The sequence below is a fragment of the Microtus ochrogaster genome, linkage group LG8 (assembly GCF_000317375.1).
Source record: "Microtus ochrogaster isolate Prairie Vole_2 linkage group LG8, MicOch1.0, whole genome shotgun sequence".
NCBI lineage: Eukaryota > Metazoa > Chordata > Mammalia > Rodentia > Cricetidae > Microtus > Microtus ochrogaster.
Window position 1 is genome coordinate 11,808,019 of NC_022033.1, and position 15,670 is coordinate 11,823,688.

Genomic DNA, 15,670 nt, shown 5'->3' on the forward strand with positions numbered 1-15,670 from the left:
GCCCGACGCCCGCGGCCCCGGCTCCGGGCCGTGCGCGGCCGCCCGCGAGTCGGAGCGGCAGCTGCGCCTCCGTCTGTGCGTGCTCAACGAGATTCTGGGCACCGAGCGCGACTACGTGGGCACCTTGCGCTTCCTACAGTCGGTGAGCTCCCGCCACCTGTGGCCGGCCGGCCCGCGCCGCGCTTTTGTCTGTGGTTCCCCGCCTTGCGCATAGTTTGAAAATGGTTACATCCGCGCGGCCGCTGCCCGGGGCCCCGTTGGGGGTCGGTGTGGGGAGAAGCAGGGACAGGGCCCCCGCGCACCCTCGGCTGTACCGGGGACCTCTGGGCTTCGCAGCCGTGCCCCCAGCTCGAATTACACAGTCACAGCTTTAGACTGCAAAACAGCATCTGAGTGCGCCCTTGTACCACGCACCTTACACGGTTCTCAGCAGGCTGAGCCGTTATCGGGCTCATCAGTACCGCGCAGATATTTTCCGATCTTTAAGACCGGGGAAGAGTTCTGCTCCAGGGAGGTCGAGTCCCTTGCTCTGGATTGCACAGCTTGACTAAGTGGGGTTGGATGCACTGCGGTGACCTAGGGCAGCCCCTCGGGTGCTTTAAACTCGGGTGCTTAGCTGCCCTTGAGTCTCCAGTGAGAATGAGGAAGGGGCCACTTCCCTACCCTCCTAGGAAGTGAGAAAACTCGAGGGGGGGTGGGATGGGCTGGTCTTGGAGACCTGAGGGCTTTAATCTCCGTACCTCCTGCTGGGGCCGCTTTAACTCCGGTCTTAACCCCGCTTCAGGAAGGGACTCTCTCTGTGTGTGTGTGTGTGTGTGTGTGTGTGAGAGAGAGAGAGAGAGAGAGAGAGAGAGAGAGAGAGAGAGAGAGAGACCCCAGAAAGGAGCATTAAGAGAGAGAGGGAGAGAGGGGAGAGACCCCTGAAAGGGGCATTCTGGGGTTCCCAGTGGCTTGAGGGCGCAGGGGAGTCTGTGTGAGGTCGAGGGTTCCCACTTAGGGAGGAGGGAATATCAAGGACGGGGGAGGAGCTGTGTAGAGGTATTGAAAGCCATTTGGCCCTAGGATCCTTCTGGAAAGGCCTGTGAGAATAACACAGGGTTGGCTTTCTTTCCCATCTCTTCCTTTCTCACAGCTCCCCGGCTTGAAGCTGGCAGTTTCTAAATGAGTGCTGTAGCCACTCTGGCATTGCTGAGCAGTGACAGATTCTAGGGAACTCCTCACTTCCCCCTCAGCAGTGGCTTAGCTTCTCAGCCTTAAAAAGAAACAGGAAATGTAAACCAGTTTTTATATTAACGGGGTGTGTGTGTGTGTGGGGGGGGAGATACACACTCCCCATGTTCGCCCCTGGCCATTGTGCTAGGTTAACTGCGGTTTTAAACTGTCCCCATGAAGAGTCTGGGGAAGCTAGGATAATGGAAATCGATCGGAGTCCACATTCTTAGAATTAAAGAAACTAAAAGAAGTTTCTCGGGCTTTTGTGCCATCCTCAGGACACCTGTTTGTTGTTTGTAGACAGTGATTTTTGCTTGGGTGTGACGAGACGGACTTGGTGTTTCTTGGAGCGCTCCCGCCACCTATGCTGATCTCAGTTTCCCCACCTGTACAAGAGTAGGAGTCCCCAGGCTGCTTTTGTGCCTTGCCCTTACTTGAGTCTCCAAGCTAATGCCAGAAGCAGAGGGCTGATTGTGTAACCTGAGTAGCCTGCCTTGCCCTGGGAGCCCAGGAGGCTACCTCTGGCCTCTGGGGAATGGCCCTCAGGCAACCCAAGGCCATTTAGTCCTGGAAGCCTGGAGTGAGAGCTGCATGCTCCTTGTCACCCCGCTTTCCTTCATGCACCAGCACAGAGGGGCTGGCAGCCTCCTGGGGTTCTCTCCGCCCCAACTTGTTAGCTTTTGTACACCCTGACAGGGGTTCCCTGGACTCCTGGCTCTCTGGGAGGGGCCAGTCTAGTCTACAGTGGCAAAATGGGCACTTTAAAAAGTCTAGAGCAAGAGCTGGCCAGATGGCTCAGTGAGTTAAAGGCACTTGCCCCTAAGTCTGAGGACCTGAATTTGATCCCTGAGACCCCACCATGACATACATATCCTTCCCCCAAATATATAACTGAGTAAATAGATAATATAATATAAAAAGATCCAGAGCTCCAAATTTGGAATCAGATTGCTTGGTGTGAGGTCTTTGGATCGGTGGCTTTAGGCATGTTGGATTGAAATCTTCAGTCCTTTATTCCCTTGTAAAATGGGAGAGAATAGATTTTGTTCTGTGGGCTTTGTAGGGTAGGTAAGTTGTGTAACTACTTAGAAACCTCCGGGCAGTGCCTGCAGGCAGTTAGCTATGCAAATATCAACTGAAATTATGAGTTATAATTACGTGGTAATTACTCTTACAGGTGGGTAGGTAGTAGGCTCAGCTGCTGGAGAACAAGGTGGATCATAGGAGGCTGCCTGGAGGAAGTGAGGTCTGAGTCTGCAGAAGCCTGGGGGACTTGCAACGAGTTTCCTTTTGACCTTTGAACTCTAGCCAAGGAAACCACTGGCTCTGTTCTGTTCCCATCCTGGGGCTTTGGGGCTCTTTAGTGTGTCCACTCTGGATTTGGGCTGCACCTAGGCCGTGGGCTGTGTCCTTCCTTGTTTCCACAAGGTCCTAGGAGCTCTTTCTAGAGAATCAGAAAGAAGCAGGGTGTTTCGTGGAGATGTTGGCGCAGTCTCAGGTCACTTTGGAGGTTGAGTGACCTTGCAGGGATGGACAAAAGGCTTTGTGGCACAGAATGGGATCTTGACTTGGAACCTTTGAGATCCTGAGCTGTCTTGGGCAGTGCTGGTGGGGACAGTAACATGACAGGTGTCATCTTGTAAGAGCTGACCCTTGTTGTTTACTGTGCAGCATTTTGCAAGAGGCAGCCAATTCACCTACCCTGAGAAAGGTGCTGTTGGTTCCCCACTGATAGATGAGGAAACTGAGGTGGCAGGTTGAAGTGAGCTTCCTGGCTGCCCATGTCCTTTGTGCTAGCTTTGTTGATGGTGCAAAGGTTGAGTGTGGGGCTCTAGAGCGAGACGAACTGGTACCGTGCCTCAGTTTCTACATCTGTACTGTGGGTGTATTGTAGCACCTGTTTGACAGGGGTTTCATGAAACTTGAAGTTAACTCCTACTGCGTGACACACAGTAGGTGGTTGGAGACCTGATGATGGTGTTTGGGGCGAGGGTCCATGGAGTCTCTTCCCTAAAGGAAGGGGCTAAGTGAGTTTTTCACCCTGTTTTTGGTTGTTGTTTAGAGTCCTGGCATAATGGACAGAGAACCCTGGTGGGACCCGTCAACTTTGACCTGGGGACTCCCCTTGGCTGAGGACAGAGACCTGTTATTTCCTGGTACCCGGAAGATCTTCTCAGCACCACCCTAGCTGGGGTCTTTGAAAGGAGCAAGGACTATGGGCACAGAGCTCCCAGAATGCATCTAGTGGTTCTGCTTTTTTTGCGGGGTGGGGGGGAGGAGACCAAAGATTTTCTCTCTGGAGTCTGCTCACCAAAACAAGAAATTGTGGTTTGCAAGTCACTCTGTGTTCCTAGCTCTGCCCCAGGGAGAAGGCCTGGGGTGCAGGGCACACTAGAGTCTGCAGCTATCCAGTCAGGATGACTAACTCCATGGCTTTGGGCATCTTCACGTGCTTGTGTCTGGAAAAGTAGGGAGCTGAGAAGTCTGGGCAGAGTAGGTCTGCTTTGGGGATGTAAGCAGTAATCATGGGGCTGGGGAGATGGCTCCATGGATAAAGCACTTGCCTTGCAAATGTGAGGACCAGGGTTCAGATCTCTAGAACCCACATAAAAGGTAGGCAGATATGACTGTCCGTCTGTAATCTTGGCACTTGGGAGGTGAAGCTGGGACCCTTAGGGCAACGGGGCTAGCTAGTGGGAAAGCCGTGGGTCTAGCTGGAGACCCTGCCTCAATATATAAGGGGGAGAGTGACCAAGGAAGACAACTGCCTTCAACTTTGGGTCTCCATAGTCATATGCACACATGTGTATGCTCATACATGCATATATGTGCACCTGCACACATGTGAACATGCATTTGTACAGGCACAGCACAGGGAGCCTGAACCAGACAGAAGCCAATGAAATCCTTCAAAAATTTGTTTAGAAACGTATTACATTTGTTTATTTGTGTGTGTGTGTGTGTGTGTGTGTGTGTGTGTGTGTATGTGTGTATGTATGCCACACTACATGTGTGAAGGTCAGGATAGTGTGAGGTTTCTCCCCTATCATGTGAGTTCCAGGAATCAAACTCAGGTCTTCAGTCCTGGAAGCCTGTCTTACCAGCCCCCCAACTTCAATTTATTTATTTGTTTTTGAGGTAATACCTCATGTAGCCCAAGCTGACAGCAGACCTGACATGCAGTGGAGGATGACCTTGTGTTGTGTGATAAAACTTTGCTTGGGGAGACGAAACACACTCTTTTACACTCCCAGATAGGAAACCCATGACAGACTGAAGTATAGATACCACCAGGCCCAGCTTAGTGAACCAATGAGTTTTATTGGGGTTACTTACAGGAATATGGGTGAGGGGTCACTTGCAGGAATGACTCAAAGACAGCCACATCACCAAAGCCCACCCCAGCATGGGTGACAGCTCACCAAGCTGGGAACCTGGAGCACACTGTATAGCCTGCAGGCAGATTTACAGGCTGGAGAGCGCCCTTTCCAGGTGCCCCTGTTTGGCTACATCTCTTCCAGGCAGCTCAGCTGGTCCCTTCTTCCAAGCAGCTGGTCCAGCAGGGACTTTCAGGGAGTTTCTTGAAGCTACTTTTTTTTGTTGTTTGCCTCCCTGCTTAGGGAGTTAGCTTGCAGGATGGAATGTTTTGATTTTGGAGACAGTGACACAACACTCCGCCCCTTCTCCCTGTCTTACTTCCTTCCCACCCCCCCTTTCCCCCAGTGATCCCTGAGCCTTGGAAGGGTGTCCATCTATGACTAAGAAGTAGGCCACCATGCCACAGTAACAGTCCCTTGCTCCTAGGAGCTTCATTGGTGGTTATGTGTTGAGACTGATAATACATGATCTGTGGTTGTAAACACCCATATTTAGAAGGCAGGTTTAACAGGCACATCATATCCATCAGTAAAACCATAGATGTTGCTCCCCCATTGCGACTTAGGACCGCCCCTAAGTCCCAGGTTTTTGTCTTGGCTTACAGTACCAGATGTGAATGAACTCTTTCTTGTGCAGTGAGCCTTAAATCCAACTGCATGGTTCTGGTTGGTTTCACTCACGATAGCTGAACCACTGTTGCACAAGCAGGTGCATTCTGCCTGGCATGTCAGTATTTTAGCATGCAGGGTCCATAGCTAAGCAGGAATGATGGTGACAGTTCTCCACCAGCCGTCTGCAGTCAAAGCATGCACGTGGGGAGTCCTTAGCCATAGGGTCTTACATCTACGTTTGACATACAATCAACAACAGCAGCAATAGCCTTTATATTTTGTGGGGCCTCAGGAGCTTCCCTGGCTAAGAACTCAGGGAGGTAGCCCACCCCTGGGACTAGGGCTTTCATTTAGTCACTTCATGGCCTCTGAAAGTGTCCTTTAGAGTTATTTTTCTTTAATTAGCCCAGCCCCAGTAGGATTGCAGGATAGGTAGAAGTACCACTGGCTTTCCAAATCTGCAAAACACTCAGAGGCGACCATTATGTCATCTGTAGAACAAAACCCTTTTCCAGATGATGGACAGGACAAGGCTACATCCCCAGCCACCAACCCATAACAAACTGGGGTTACAAAGATAACCTTTGTGAAGCACTCTGGGAGTCTGCTGCCACCTGTTCTTATGGTCAGGTGACTCCAGAGATTCACAGCTAAGAAGATACCAAAGCCTAGCATAAACACGGTCTAATATAGCACGGAAAGGTTCCATTCATTTGTATCAATTGCTTTCTCCACAGATCAGGATTGGGTACAGGGCATGGATAGGAGGCACTAACCTAATTAGCTCCCTGTGATCCTTAGGTCATTCTCTCTGAGCTGTTACATTTCCATATCCTGGAGTTCTTCCTCAGAGCCTACATTTCTCCACACCCAATAAACTCAGTGGGCCTGACTTAGTTTGCTCAGACTTACTCAGGACCAAGAGGCCCTGCTCTGCCCTGCTGCACTTTCTGGCTCACAGGGTGAGAGCTGCCCTGAGTTGGCCACGTGCATGTTGTTATATCTTGCTACTCCATCCGCCATATTTGGTGGTTGGGGGAGTTCCTGACTGGGAAGCCATCTCCACCGCTAGCATAACCTTTTGCTGGAGGTGACTGTACCCTCCTTAGTCTGGGGGGATGATTACCCACTTCTGGGCCGGGCTTGATTGTCTTCACTTGTTCTGGTCTATCACAGATGTCCTCCGGTGAGTATGAATCTTACCACATTTGTCTTCCAGTAACCCAGACAGACCTCTGTCTGCTTTACTTTTTTACTACATTGCTCTCTCAGTTTAAAAACTCTCTTTTTATTGTGGCATAAGCCACTGAGATCTGCCAGAGCCTTTCTTTATAAAGATCTTGCCCTATCAATGGACTCAGCAAAGACACTAAAGCCCACACCAGTCCCTGCTGGATCAGTCTCTTCTTTAGCTCCTCTGTGAACACAGCTTTCTGGCCCAGTGAGCTGGGGTTCAAGCATGGCCTCTCTCCCCCAACCCGAGACAGGGTTTCTCTGTGTAGCCCTGGCTGTCCTAGAACTCTGTAATCCAGGCTGTCTTTGACATCAGAGATCTGCCTGCCTCTGCCTCTCGAGTGTTGGGAGTAAAGGCGTGAGTCACCACGTCCTGGCTTACAATTCCCCTTATTCCTAGTTCACTCAGTAGCATGCCCCTCCTCTATGGTTCTGCAGTTCATGGTATTTATGGAGACCTTAGGTAGAGATAACCAAGTGTTCCTAAAGACACTCAAGGACTGATTTCCCTCTTAGTGTCTTAGGTTATGCAGCATTTGCCTTAAGGAGGGATAGCAAGTTCCACTGCAGCCAGACTGATCCTGTGCATGCCCACGTCCCACAGCCTCACAAGTCAGGCTGAAACAGGCTCTCCCTCTGCGTGTTTAAAAGGCTGCCGTACATCCAGCCGGCTAAGTGCTGAATGCTTTCTGATCACACTGGCTTGCACTGGATCCTGGTTAACACACACATCTGCCTGCTGGATTACAGATTTCCCATTTTCTGATCACACTGGCTTGCATTGGATCCTGGTTAACACACACATCTGCTTGCTGGATTACAGATTTCCCCTTTTTCTACTGAAGCTTGGATTTGAGGGGTATGTTTTATTGCTTTTACCAACTCCCATTCTCTTGTTTATCTAAGTCAGCTGTCAAATCAGAGGCTAACATGGCTAGCCACATCTCCCTTTCTTGTTGCAATTGCTCCTTTACACAGACACCCTTCTGCTTAGGTGCCTTTTCGGCTTCAGATGCATTTTTTACTCCATACAATAGAGGCCAGGCATCATCTGCCACCTCTTGCCAACAGTCTCAATTCTTTTATGCTAATCCCAAAGATGGCAAGATTTTCCTCTAAACTGTGTTCAGGTCATCTCCATGTTCACGTGGTAGACCCCACTCCTCCCATACCACATATATGAAGACTGCCATCCCAGGATTGCTCCCACAGACACCCCTAACCTGATGGCTTGGCCTGAGTTGCCTGTCTCACTCACGAGAACCCTGCAAACTGTTGTCATAGCATAGAGGCACACTCTGACACATACAGGAAAGGACAACTCTCTCGGAATTTTCTCTGAGGGTGCTCCCTCTTAGGCTGCCTCAGTCTCAGTTGTATGCCTCGATACCCGTAGCCAGGACTATACACTCAGCCCTCCCCAACTCGTCTTTGGGTCTGTCATGTCCCTGTTTGGGCACCAATTACGTTGTGTGATAAAATGTTTTCCTGGGGAGATAAAAAACACTCATCTACTCACCCCACGTAGAGAACTCAAAATAAACCAAAGCACGGATACCACCAAAGCCCAGCTTGGTGAACCAGTGAGTTTTCTTGAGGTTACTTGCAGGAATATGGATGGTTGCTTACATGAGCAAGAATGCCTCAAAGACAGCTGTATCACCCAAGCCCGCCCCAGCATGGGTGACGGCTCATGACCCTGGGAACCTGGAGCAGACCGCACAGCCTGCAGGCAGCTCCACAGGTTGGGGGAGTGCCCTTTCCAGGTGCCTCGGTTGGTCTAAAGCTCTTTCAGGCAGCTGGGCTGGTCCAGAGTCTTCATTGCTTCTGGTTTTGCTTTTTCTGGCAGGATGGAGCCTAGTGAATCTGGTGAGCTTCAGGGACTTCTTGAAGCTCCTGTTTTGTTGATTCTCTGCTTAAGAAGCTTCCCTGAAAGGTTTTAATCTTGGAGGAGACTCTTATACAATTTTTGGTCCTCCTGTTTTCCCTTCTAAGTGCTGAAGTTACAGGCATTTGCCTTTATACACAACCCATGTATATATTGCTGGGATTGAACTCGGGACGTCTTGTATGCCAGGCAAGTACTCTACCCACTGAGCTGTTTAATTGCTTGTAGTATTGGAAATGCAACTCAAGGCCTTGCGTATGCTAAGCAAGCATTCTACCACTGAACTGTATCTCTGGCCCCAGTGAGAACCCCATGGTGATAACATCTCAGATGTCAAGGTTCTGTGGCCCCATTTCTATGTTTTTGCAAGCAGAGTCCTGGACATTGACTATGTTTCTCTGCATGCAGGTATTTATGAGATGCCTGCTATGATCCAGACTATGAGCCAGGCCCTGGGAATGAGCCGCCAACAGGGCACACGTGGCACTTGTCTCTCGGAGGACGACTGCACCTGTGAATGAACGGCTTTTGCTCAGATATAGGAAGCTCATTCACCATTATCCTTACACTCTCCCTGGTAGCCCTGGATCCCGTCATATCAGGAGAGATGGATGGTGCTGGTGTTTCTGGCCTGGGAGACCTTGGGCAGGAGTAGAGAGAGTATTCCCTTGATCAGGCCAAGGAGCAGGCCCTACTGGGCTGTCTTCCTCGCTCAGGCGCTTTCCTCAGAAGGCTGTCTTTGGAGCAGTGGAGCCTGGCCAGCATCAACAGCCATTTGTCGATTGCTTTTGGTTTTCCTGGAAGATAGTTCTCAGGGTAGGATCCTGACAGAGGGTACTTACCTAACCCAGTATGTAATGTCTCCTAGCCACTGAGCCAGGGTAGAACAGACCCTCACCCTGGTCTTTAGAAGTCTGCCAGATGGAGAGCAAGCTGAGGATCATGGGCTGAGTCTTTTGTTTACAGGTGAGATGCTATGATCTCTGTGAGAGGCAGTTCCCTGAAGTTAGCCACGGTTCTATCTGCAGATCCCTGGGGACTGTCAAACCCAGAACCAAGATCCCGGAGGAGCCAGCTGCTGAGAGGGCACTCTGTGCTGGTGTTCTGCTTAGTGGGGGCTACCATGTACATTGGGGAACAATTGCCAGTGTCATCTGTCACCAGTTAGATGCCAGAACAGTTTCTGCCCCATAGGACTATCAGGAAAGCCTCAGAGGTTGCCAGACGTCCCATGAGGGTGAAGCAAACAGAGTTTCCTGATAAGAACCCCTGGGTTGGTGGGCCCTTTCTGGCTTCTAGCTTATGGTTCCAACCTTTGGGTGTTCACATGCACTGGCAGCAGTACGGGAGCCCACATGCACATGTGTATGTGTGTGTGTTTAGGTGAGGCCTCTACCAGCGATGTGGCCCCTGTATTCTCTTTCCTAACAGGTAAGAGTGCTGACTCAGGGGCTGGGCCCATATTAGGACTCTGGCCCCGTGACCTTGGACTTAACCCTACACCTCTGTTCGCCATCTGTGAAGTATGGCTGCTTGGAGCCATTCCGGATTCCTTCTTGCACTGCATGACGCGCGATCTGATCTGGAGAAGGTGCCCCATGCTCTGGATTCACGCTAGTGGCTGCAGACTCTGTTGTCCCCTTTGGAGAGGAAGGACCTCAAGCCTCCCTGTGCCCGAGCTGGGGAAGTTTAGTGTGCTTTCTCTACTCTTTCAAGGGAGGCTGGGCTCCTCCTTTGTCTTGTGGTCGGGCGCTCAATCTGAGTCTTTCGGTGGCCTAGTTCCTTCCCCAATGTGAAGCTGACAATGATCCCTTGACTCTGGGCCAGGGGAGGCCAGGCTGGTGTAGGTCGTGGGCCTCTGGGGCCTGGGTAGTCAGTCTTCTATCTATCTTTTCAAGGGAACAGTGTGGAGGACAAGGTGGCTGCTTCTGCTGAGAGCTTTTATTCCCATTTGGTCCGTGGACATAAGTACCTACTAAGTTTCACCGAGAGCTTTCATTCATGAATTCACTTCCCATTTGGTCAGCGGACACAGAGTACCTACTAGGTTCCAAGTATTGTGTTCTTTCTTGGTATATGAGTAGGATGTGATGAACGGGTCCCTACCTCACAGAGTCCTCACAGAAAGAGAGCACTTGAAAATGACCAGTTGTTATAAGAGTGACAACAGGATGCCCTACTGTGCGCCAGACACTCCAGGGTCATCTCTGACCCTTTGCACACGCTCAGCTTCTGTAGATAGCACCGTAGCTGCCGCACATACGAGGAAAGGAAGGCCCAGAGAGGTTTGAGAAGGTATTCAGGTCTGCAGCTGGGATGATGACACCTGAAATAAAATGAAGGTGACAGATATGATGGCACCTGCTCAAGTGAAGTGGCCAAGAAGGGCCTCTCTGTAGGTGGGAGGTGGGAGAGCTTCAAGAAGTGTGTTACAGGCAGCAGTGGGAGGTGCATGTGCAAAGGCCCTGGGGCATGGTGCGACCTGACTGGTTGACCGGTCAGAAGCTGAAGTGGTTGGAGGGGAGAAGATGGGGTGTAGTTGCTGTGGTGGGTTGGGGCCAGGTGGGTCAGACTGTGCATGCATGTGTATGTGCACACGCGTGTGCGTGTGTGAGTGATATGTGCATGTCTGTGTGCGTGTTGAACACTTTGGGTTCAATGCAGATGTGAAGAACCTATAGCAGTGTTCAGCAGTGGTGTGGTGGAAGGCAGCTTGTGTGGAAGTCTCTGGAGCCTCCTCCTTCCTCTGGGTATCTATCTAGGAGGCAGGTGACACACTCCGCCTCCTCCAGGCAGACCCCTTTTGCCTGCAGGTTGCTGTGTTCCCCAGGGTGGCAAGGTCCCTGCTCCCCTCTGGATCTGGCAGGTCACAGGGGTCATAAAGGAGGTACAGAGTTTGGGCTGTTTATAAGCAGCCTGTAGGTGAGGTCTGCTGGTGGCTGCCTTCTGAGCCTCTAAGCCAGGCTGTGGTGTGTGTGATGGCCCAGGCTTTCCTGTGATAGAGGAAGACGGCTTTGTTTTCTGCTCAGGAAGTTATTGCCTGATTAAAAACGGTCTGTTGGCACTTGGGGCCCCACCCTGCCCTCAGCCATGTCATAGGTCCTCTGTGTGGGTCCTGAGCTCTCACCCCTGCCTGGCTGGGGGGAGGGGCTCTGGAGGCAGGAGGCTTGGTCAGGGCCTCAGCTGTTTCTCAGGATCAAGGAATCCTCCTGCATGGGCTGCGGGCTGCTCCATGCCTTAGCCCCTCCTTCTCGATCGCTTCTCTTTAATTGAGATATGATTCATGCGCCATAACCCTCATCCTTCCCAAGCTTAAAGCCTTGTGGTTCTGAGTTTATTGGTGAAGTCATGCAACCCTCATCTTAGCCCCCCTCCCCATGTCTCATTTGCCCTTTCTGAAATGCATGAGTCTCTTCAATTTCTCTGCGGAGTCTTCTCTTCCTAGACCCCACCTCCTTCACTGTTTTCAGGCCTTTGCTCACCCCTTCTCTCCCCTAGGTCCTGTCTGACCTCTCATCGCCCCACCTCAGCCTTCCTGCATCTGCTTTTCTGGTGTGGTTTCCCCAGGAGCGGACACTCGGGCTGTTTTATTTAATGAGTGATGTCTTTCCCTTTCCCCAGGACGTTAACTGGGCCAGGATGGGGATATTCCTCTGTTTCATTCACTCCTCTCTGGCTTCCAGAACGCCACCTGGAGCGGAGCGGACGAACACTAAAGACTTGTTGAATGGAGAGCCTCGCCTTTTGATATACGTGTCTGTGTTACGTAACATGATGGGTTTGTATTATGTAACTGCTAGCTAGTATTTTTGTATAGACTCCGGGAACCTGAGATGAAGACAATCTAGTGTTTTCTAATGTAGCCAAAGATGCGTGGGTGTGTGCAGGCAGAGGGGATTTGGTACCGAAGAATGTTCTACTATATGGCATCCTGCTTAAGATCCTAGGGTCCTGGGCCATTCCATCATAGTCAGACTGTCACTGCCTATCTCTGCCTCTGGGGCTGTGTGAACTAGGGCAAGGGGCCATCCCTCTCTGGGCCTTGGTTTCCCTTGCCTGGAAACCAAGTTTGGGATGTTTTAGTCCGTGTATTGCTGTGGTCCTTTTCTTTGGATCATGTTTCCCATTTCCTCTGTATCCCTTCTATTTGCACAAGGACAGAGGCTTGAGGTCAGCAGGACCTGCTGTAAGCTGGTGGCTCTCCTTGGCTCGGCACGCCAGACACAGAGCAGGTACCTGACAGGCATGGCTGCCAATGGATGAGAGGCTGGTCCCCAATTGCTGCTGCAAGCCAGCCTTAAGACTGAAAGGAGGAGTCTGTTTCTCAAGTACAGCAAAACGTCTCCCCTTTCTGTGCTGTGCCACCCAAAGGTGAAAGGGCAAGGAGGCAAGGAAGCTGCTGTTGTGGGTGGGGCTGCTTTTGTGGGCGGAGCCAGTGCTTCTCTCTGTTCCCTGCTGAGGTTCCCACAGAGATGCTACAACTGTCATTGATAATGAGTTCCAGTAAGTTAAGTGGCTTAAAAGAGCCCCTGTGTGTTTCCTAGGGTTTCTGTGGGTCAGAGGTCAGGTGTAGCATGCTGAAACTGCAGTCCAGGTGTCAGCCAGGGCTGGGGTGCCGTCCGAGACTGGGGAGGGAGGGGCTTAGTTTCAACAGTAGTTTATTACTACTGTTACTCTACTGTGTGAGGAGATGGCAGTGCACACAGGGCTTTGCATGTGGTGGGCAGCGTTCTACCACCGAGCTCAGCTACACCCCTACCGTAGGGCAGACTCTATCTGCCTACCACTCAGAGTAGTACTGCCTCAAGTGCTCTACCACTGAGTTACCTCTCCTTCCCCCCAGGAGAGTCTAAGCAAGTGCTCTACCGCTAAGCCAGTCATCAGCCCCTCACCCAGGGACTTTAGGTGGGTGCTCTACTGCTGACCCACACCCCTAGGCGATGACTGGGGGATTTCCTGCCTAGCTCTACCATGCCCCCAGGCTATGCTCTGTGGGAGACTGTGGGCAGAATTCATGTTGCTGTTTTAGAGACCCGAGGTTCCACTTTCCCTGCTGGCTACAGTGATCAATGTCACACTTTCCCCTTGCACACTCCTGTCTAGCCCAGTACAGAATATTCAGTAGTTTCTGAAATATTGACTGACTGGGTTATAGGGCTGGAGGGATGAGCCTGGAGCCCTGCTCATGGTACCCTTCCATTGGGGACTTTAGACTTAGACCTGAGGGTAGTGTGGGGTGGCTGCCTGACTGTCCTCTTGCCCCCAGATACCGTCTGCTCTTTCTCTGTGAGTTGGCGTGGGTCAAGGAAGCCATTCTGCTGCATTAGTGTCTCAATATTGAGACTTTTCCAGGCAACTTATCCTGTAGTGACTTCTGATGGAATTCTGCAGTGCTCAGAGAGTGTGCTGGGGACTCTCAACCTTTCGAACTGGATTGAAACTTGATCTGTGGCTCAGCATTGGCTGACTGGCTGAGCAACCCTTGCGAATGCATCAGAAAAGAGTGTATGTCCTCTCATGCTGGGCTGATGGTCTGAGGCGGTCATGAAATTGAGGTGCTTTTCTGGGTGTCTGCAGCTTTCCTGGTTTCAACACCACCTTCTCCGCTGCTCACCAAGAAGGCTGTGGTCTCCAGCAAGGATGGAGATGTCTCCGTTTTTATTTACTTTGTGCATTTTGTTCTGTGTGATGTGACTTTACACTTTTATCTTCTTGAAGAAGTGGTGACCCCTTTGTCACCCTGGAGCAGATTCTGTCCCCTCACCATGCTCCTTGTCTTGAAGACTATTTTGTTGTTACTGTGAGCTGCCCTTTTTCTTTGCTTTCTACTTCCTGCCCTGGCCTCTTCGTGTCTTTTACATCTCTTACAGGCACCATACGGTTAGGCTGCTTTTTCAAATCCATCCTGACAGCCTCTGCTTTTTAACTAGGCCATTTAGCTCACATATGTTTATTTCTATGATTGACAGACAGGGTTGGTTTTAGATCCAGTGTCTTGCCACATCCTTCTGATTTGTCTGCTAGGCATAGTGACAATTACAGAGGGACAGCCTTCCTCTCTCCTAGCCACCCTGCTGGAGGTGGAAGGAATGGACCGAGGAGGTGGGTCGAATTTTACCTCCTCCCTGTGGCTGCCCCACCCTTGCTTCAGTGGCTCTGCTCTGGCCCCATTAGCTGTCTTTTTGCTTACAATCTTGCTTCACCCATCCTAGCCTGAGTCTTTCTTTTGCTGTTCCTTCTGTGTGGAGCACCATCACCTACTCTGCCTAAAGAGTGTCCCCACCTTGACCTCTAGCTCCCTGTCTCCACATCACTGCATTCCCAGGGATTCACACATCCAAACAAGCCAACTGTTTACTCCTCAGACTCTCCAGGAGGGCCCTGGAAGCCACATCCTGTCTGTTCTGGCATGCCATTGGCATATCCCTGGGATCTGGCATAAAACAGGTACCCGTTGGTATTAAAGGAGGGAGTGGATGCATGAGAAGGGTTGGAAATGTTTTACCATGTCAAGGAAGCATCAGCACCCTTGATCTGTGGGAATGTACACCCCCATGAGGCTTCTTGGTCTCTCATTTTATCAGCACACCTGGATATCAGAGGGTCAGAGCTCTGTGCGGTCCTGGCTACCAGCTCGGGGTGGCAGCTGTTGTCTGGGAGGCTCATAGAATCACAGAGGAGTACCAACCCTGCACAGCTGGTACACGTCCCATCATTATTATAACACAGGTGCTAGGACTTGAGCCAGGTAGGCCTGTTCATGGGTCTCCACACAGGGTCTCTAGTTAACCTTTAGAGCTGCTTCCTTGCTTTTTTCTGCTAGCCCCACCCTGAACACACACGTTCTTGTTACTACTTGGGTCCCTTTGAGAATGACTGTGGACTTGGAGTATATAAACTGGAGTCTCCCAAACAGGAACAATCCCAGGTAACCACAGCTCAGTGTACAAAGTTAGGAAATTTAATCTTGATACTGAATTCTCCACTCTGAAGTTAGTATCTTAAACTCCCCTATTTTCCCCAGTGTCCTGTTCTGGTAGCTTTAATTGTCAACTCTGCACAACCTAGGATTATCTTGAAATAGACTTTCAATTGAGGAATTGCCTAGGTCAACCTGGCCTGTAAGTGTTTCTGTGTGGGAATGTCTTGATTGAGAGTTGATACAGAAGGACCCAGACCACTGTGGGCGCCACCATTCCCTAGGTGGTCCTGAGCTGTGTAAGAAAGCTAGCTATCTGAGAGTCTGGTGGTGCATGCCTTTCATCCCAGTGCTCAGAACTCTCTGAGTTCGAGGTCAGTCTGGCCTACAGAGCGAGTTCTGGGAACAGCCACTTATATAGAAAAACCT

General features: G+C 50.9%; 1 protein-coding gene across 1 annotated transcript in view; it reads left to right on the forward strand.

Moving 5' to 3' along the window:
* Position 1: 1 nt before the first annotated feature.
* The window catches only part of Prex1 (phosphatidylinositol-3,4,5-trisphosphate dependent Rac exchange factor 1), a gene marked incomplete at its 5' end in the record, with an annotated part of 154,738 nt that continues 139,069 nt past the window's right edge, over positions 2 to 15,670 (forward strand). The window contains one exon of the mRNA XM_026787272.1: positions 2 to 142. Coding sequence (XP_026643073.1) covers positions 2 to 142 — 141 coding nt within the window. The remainder of the gene's footprint in view (positions 143 to 15,670) is intronic.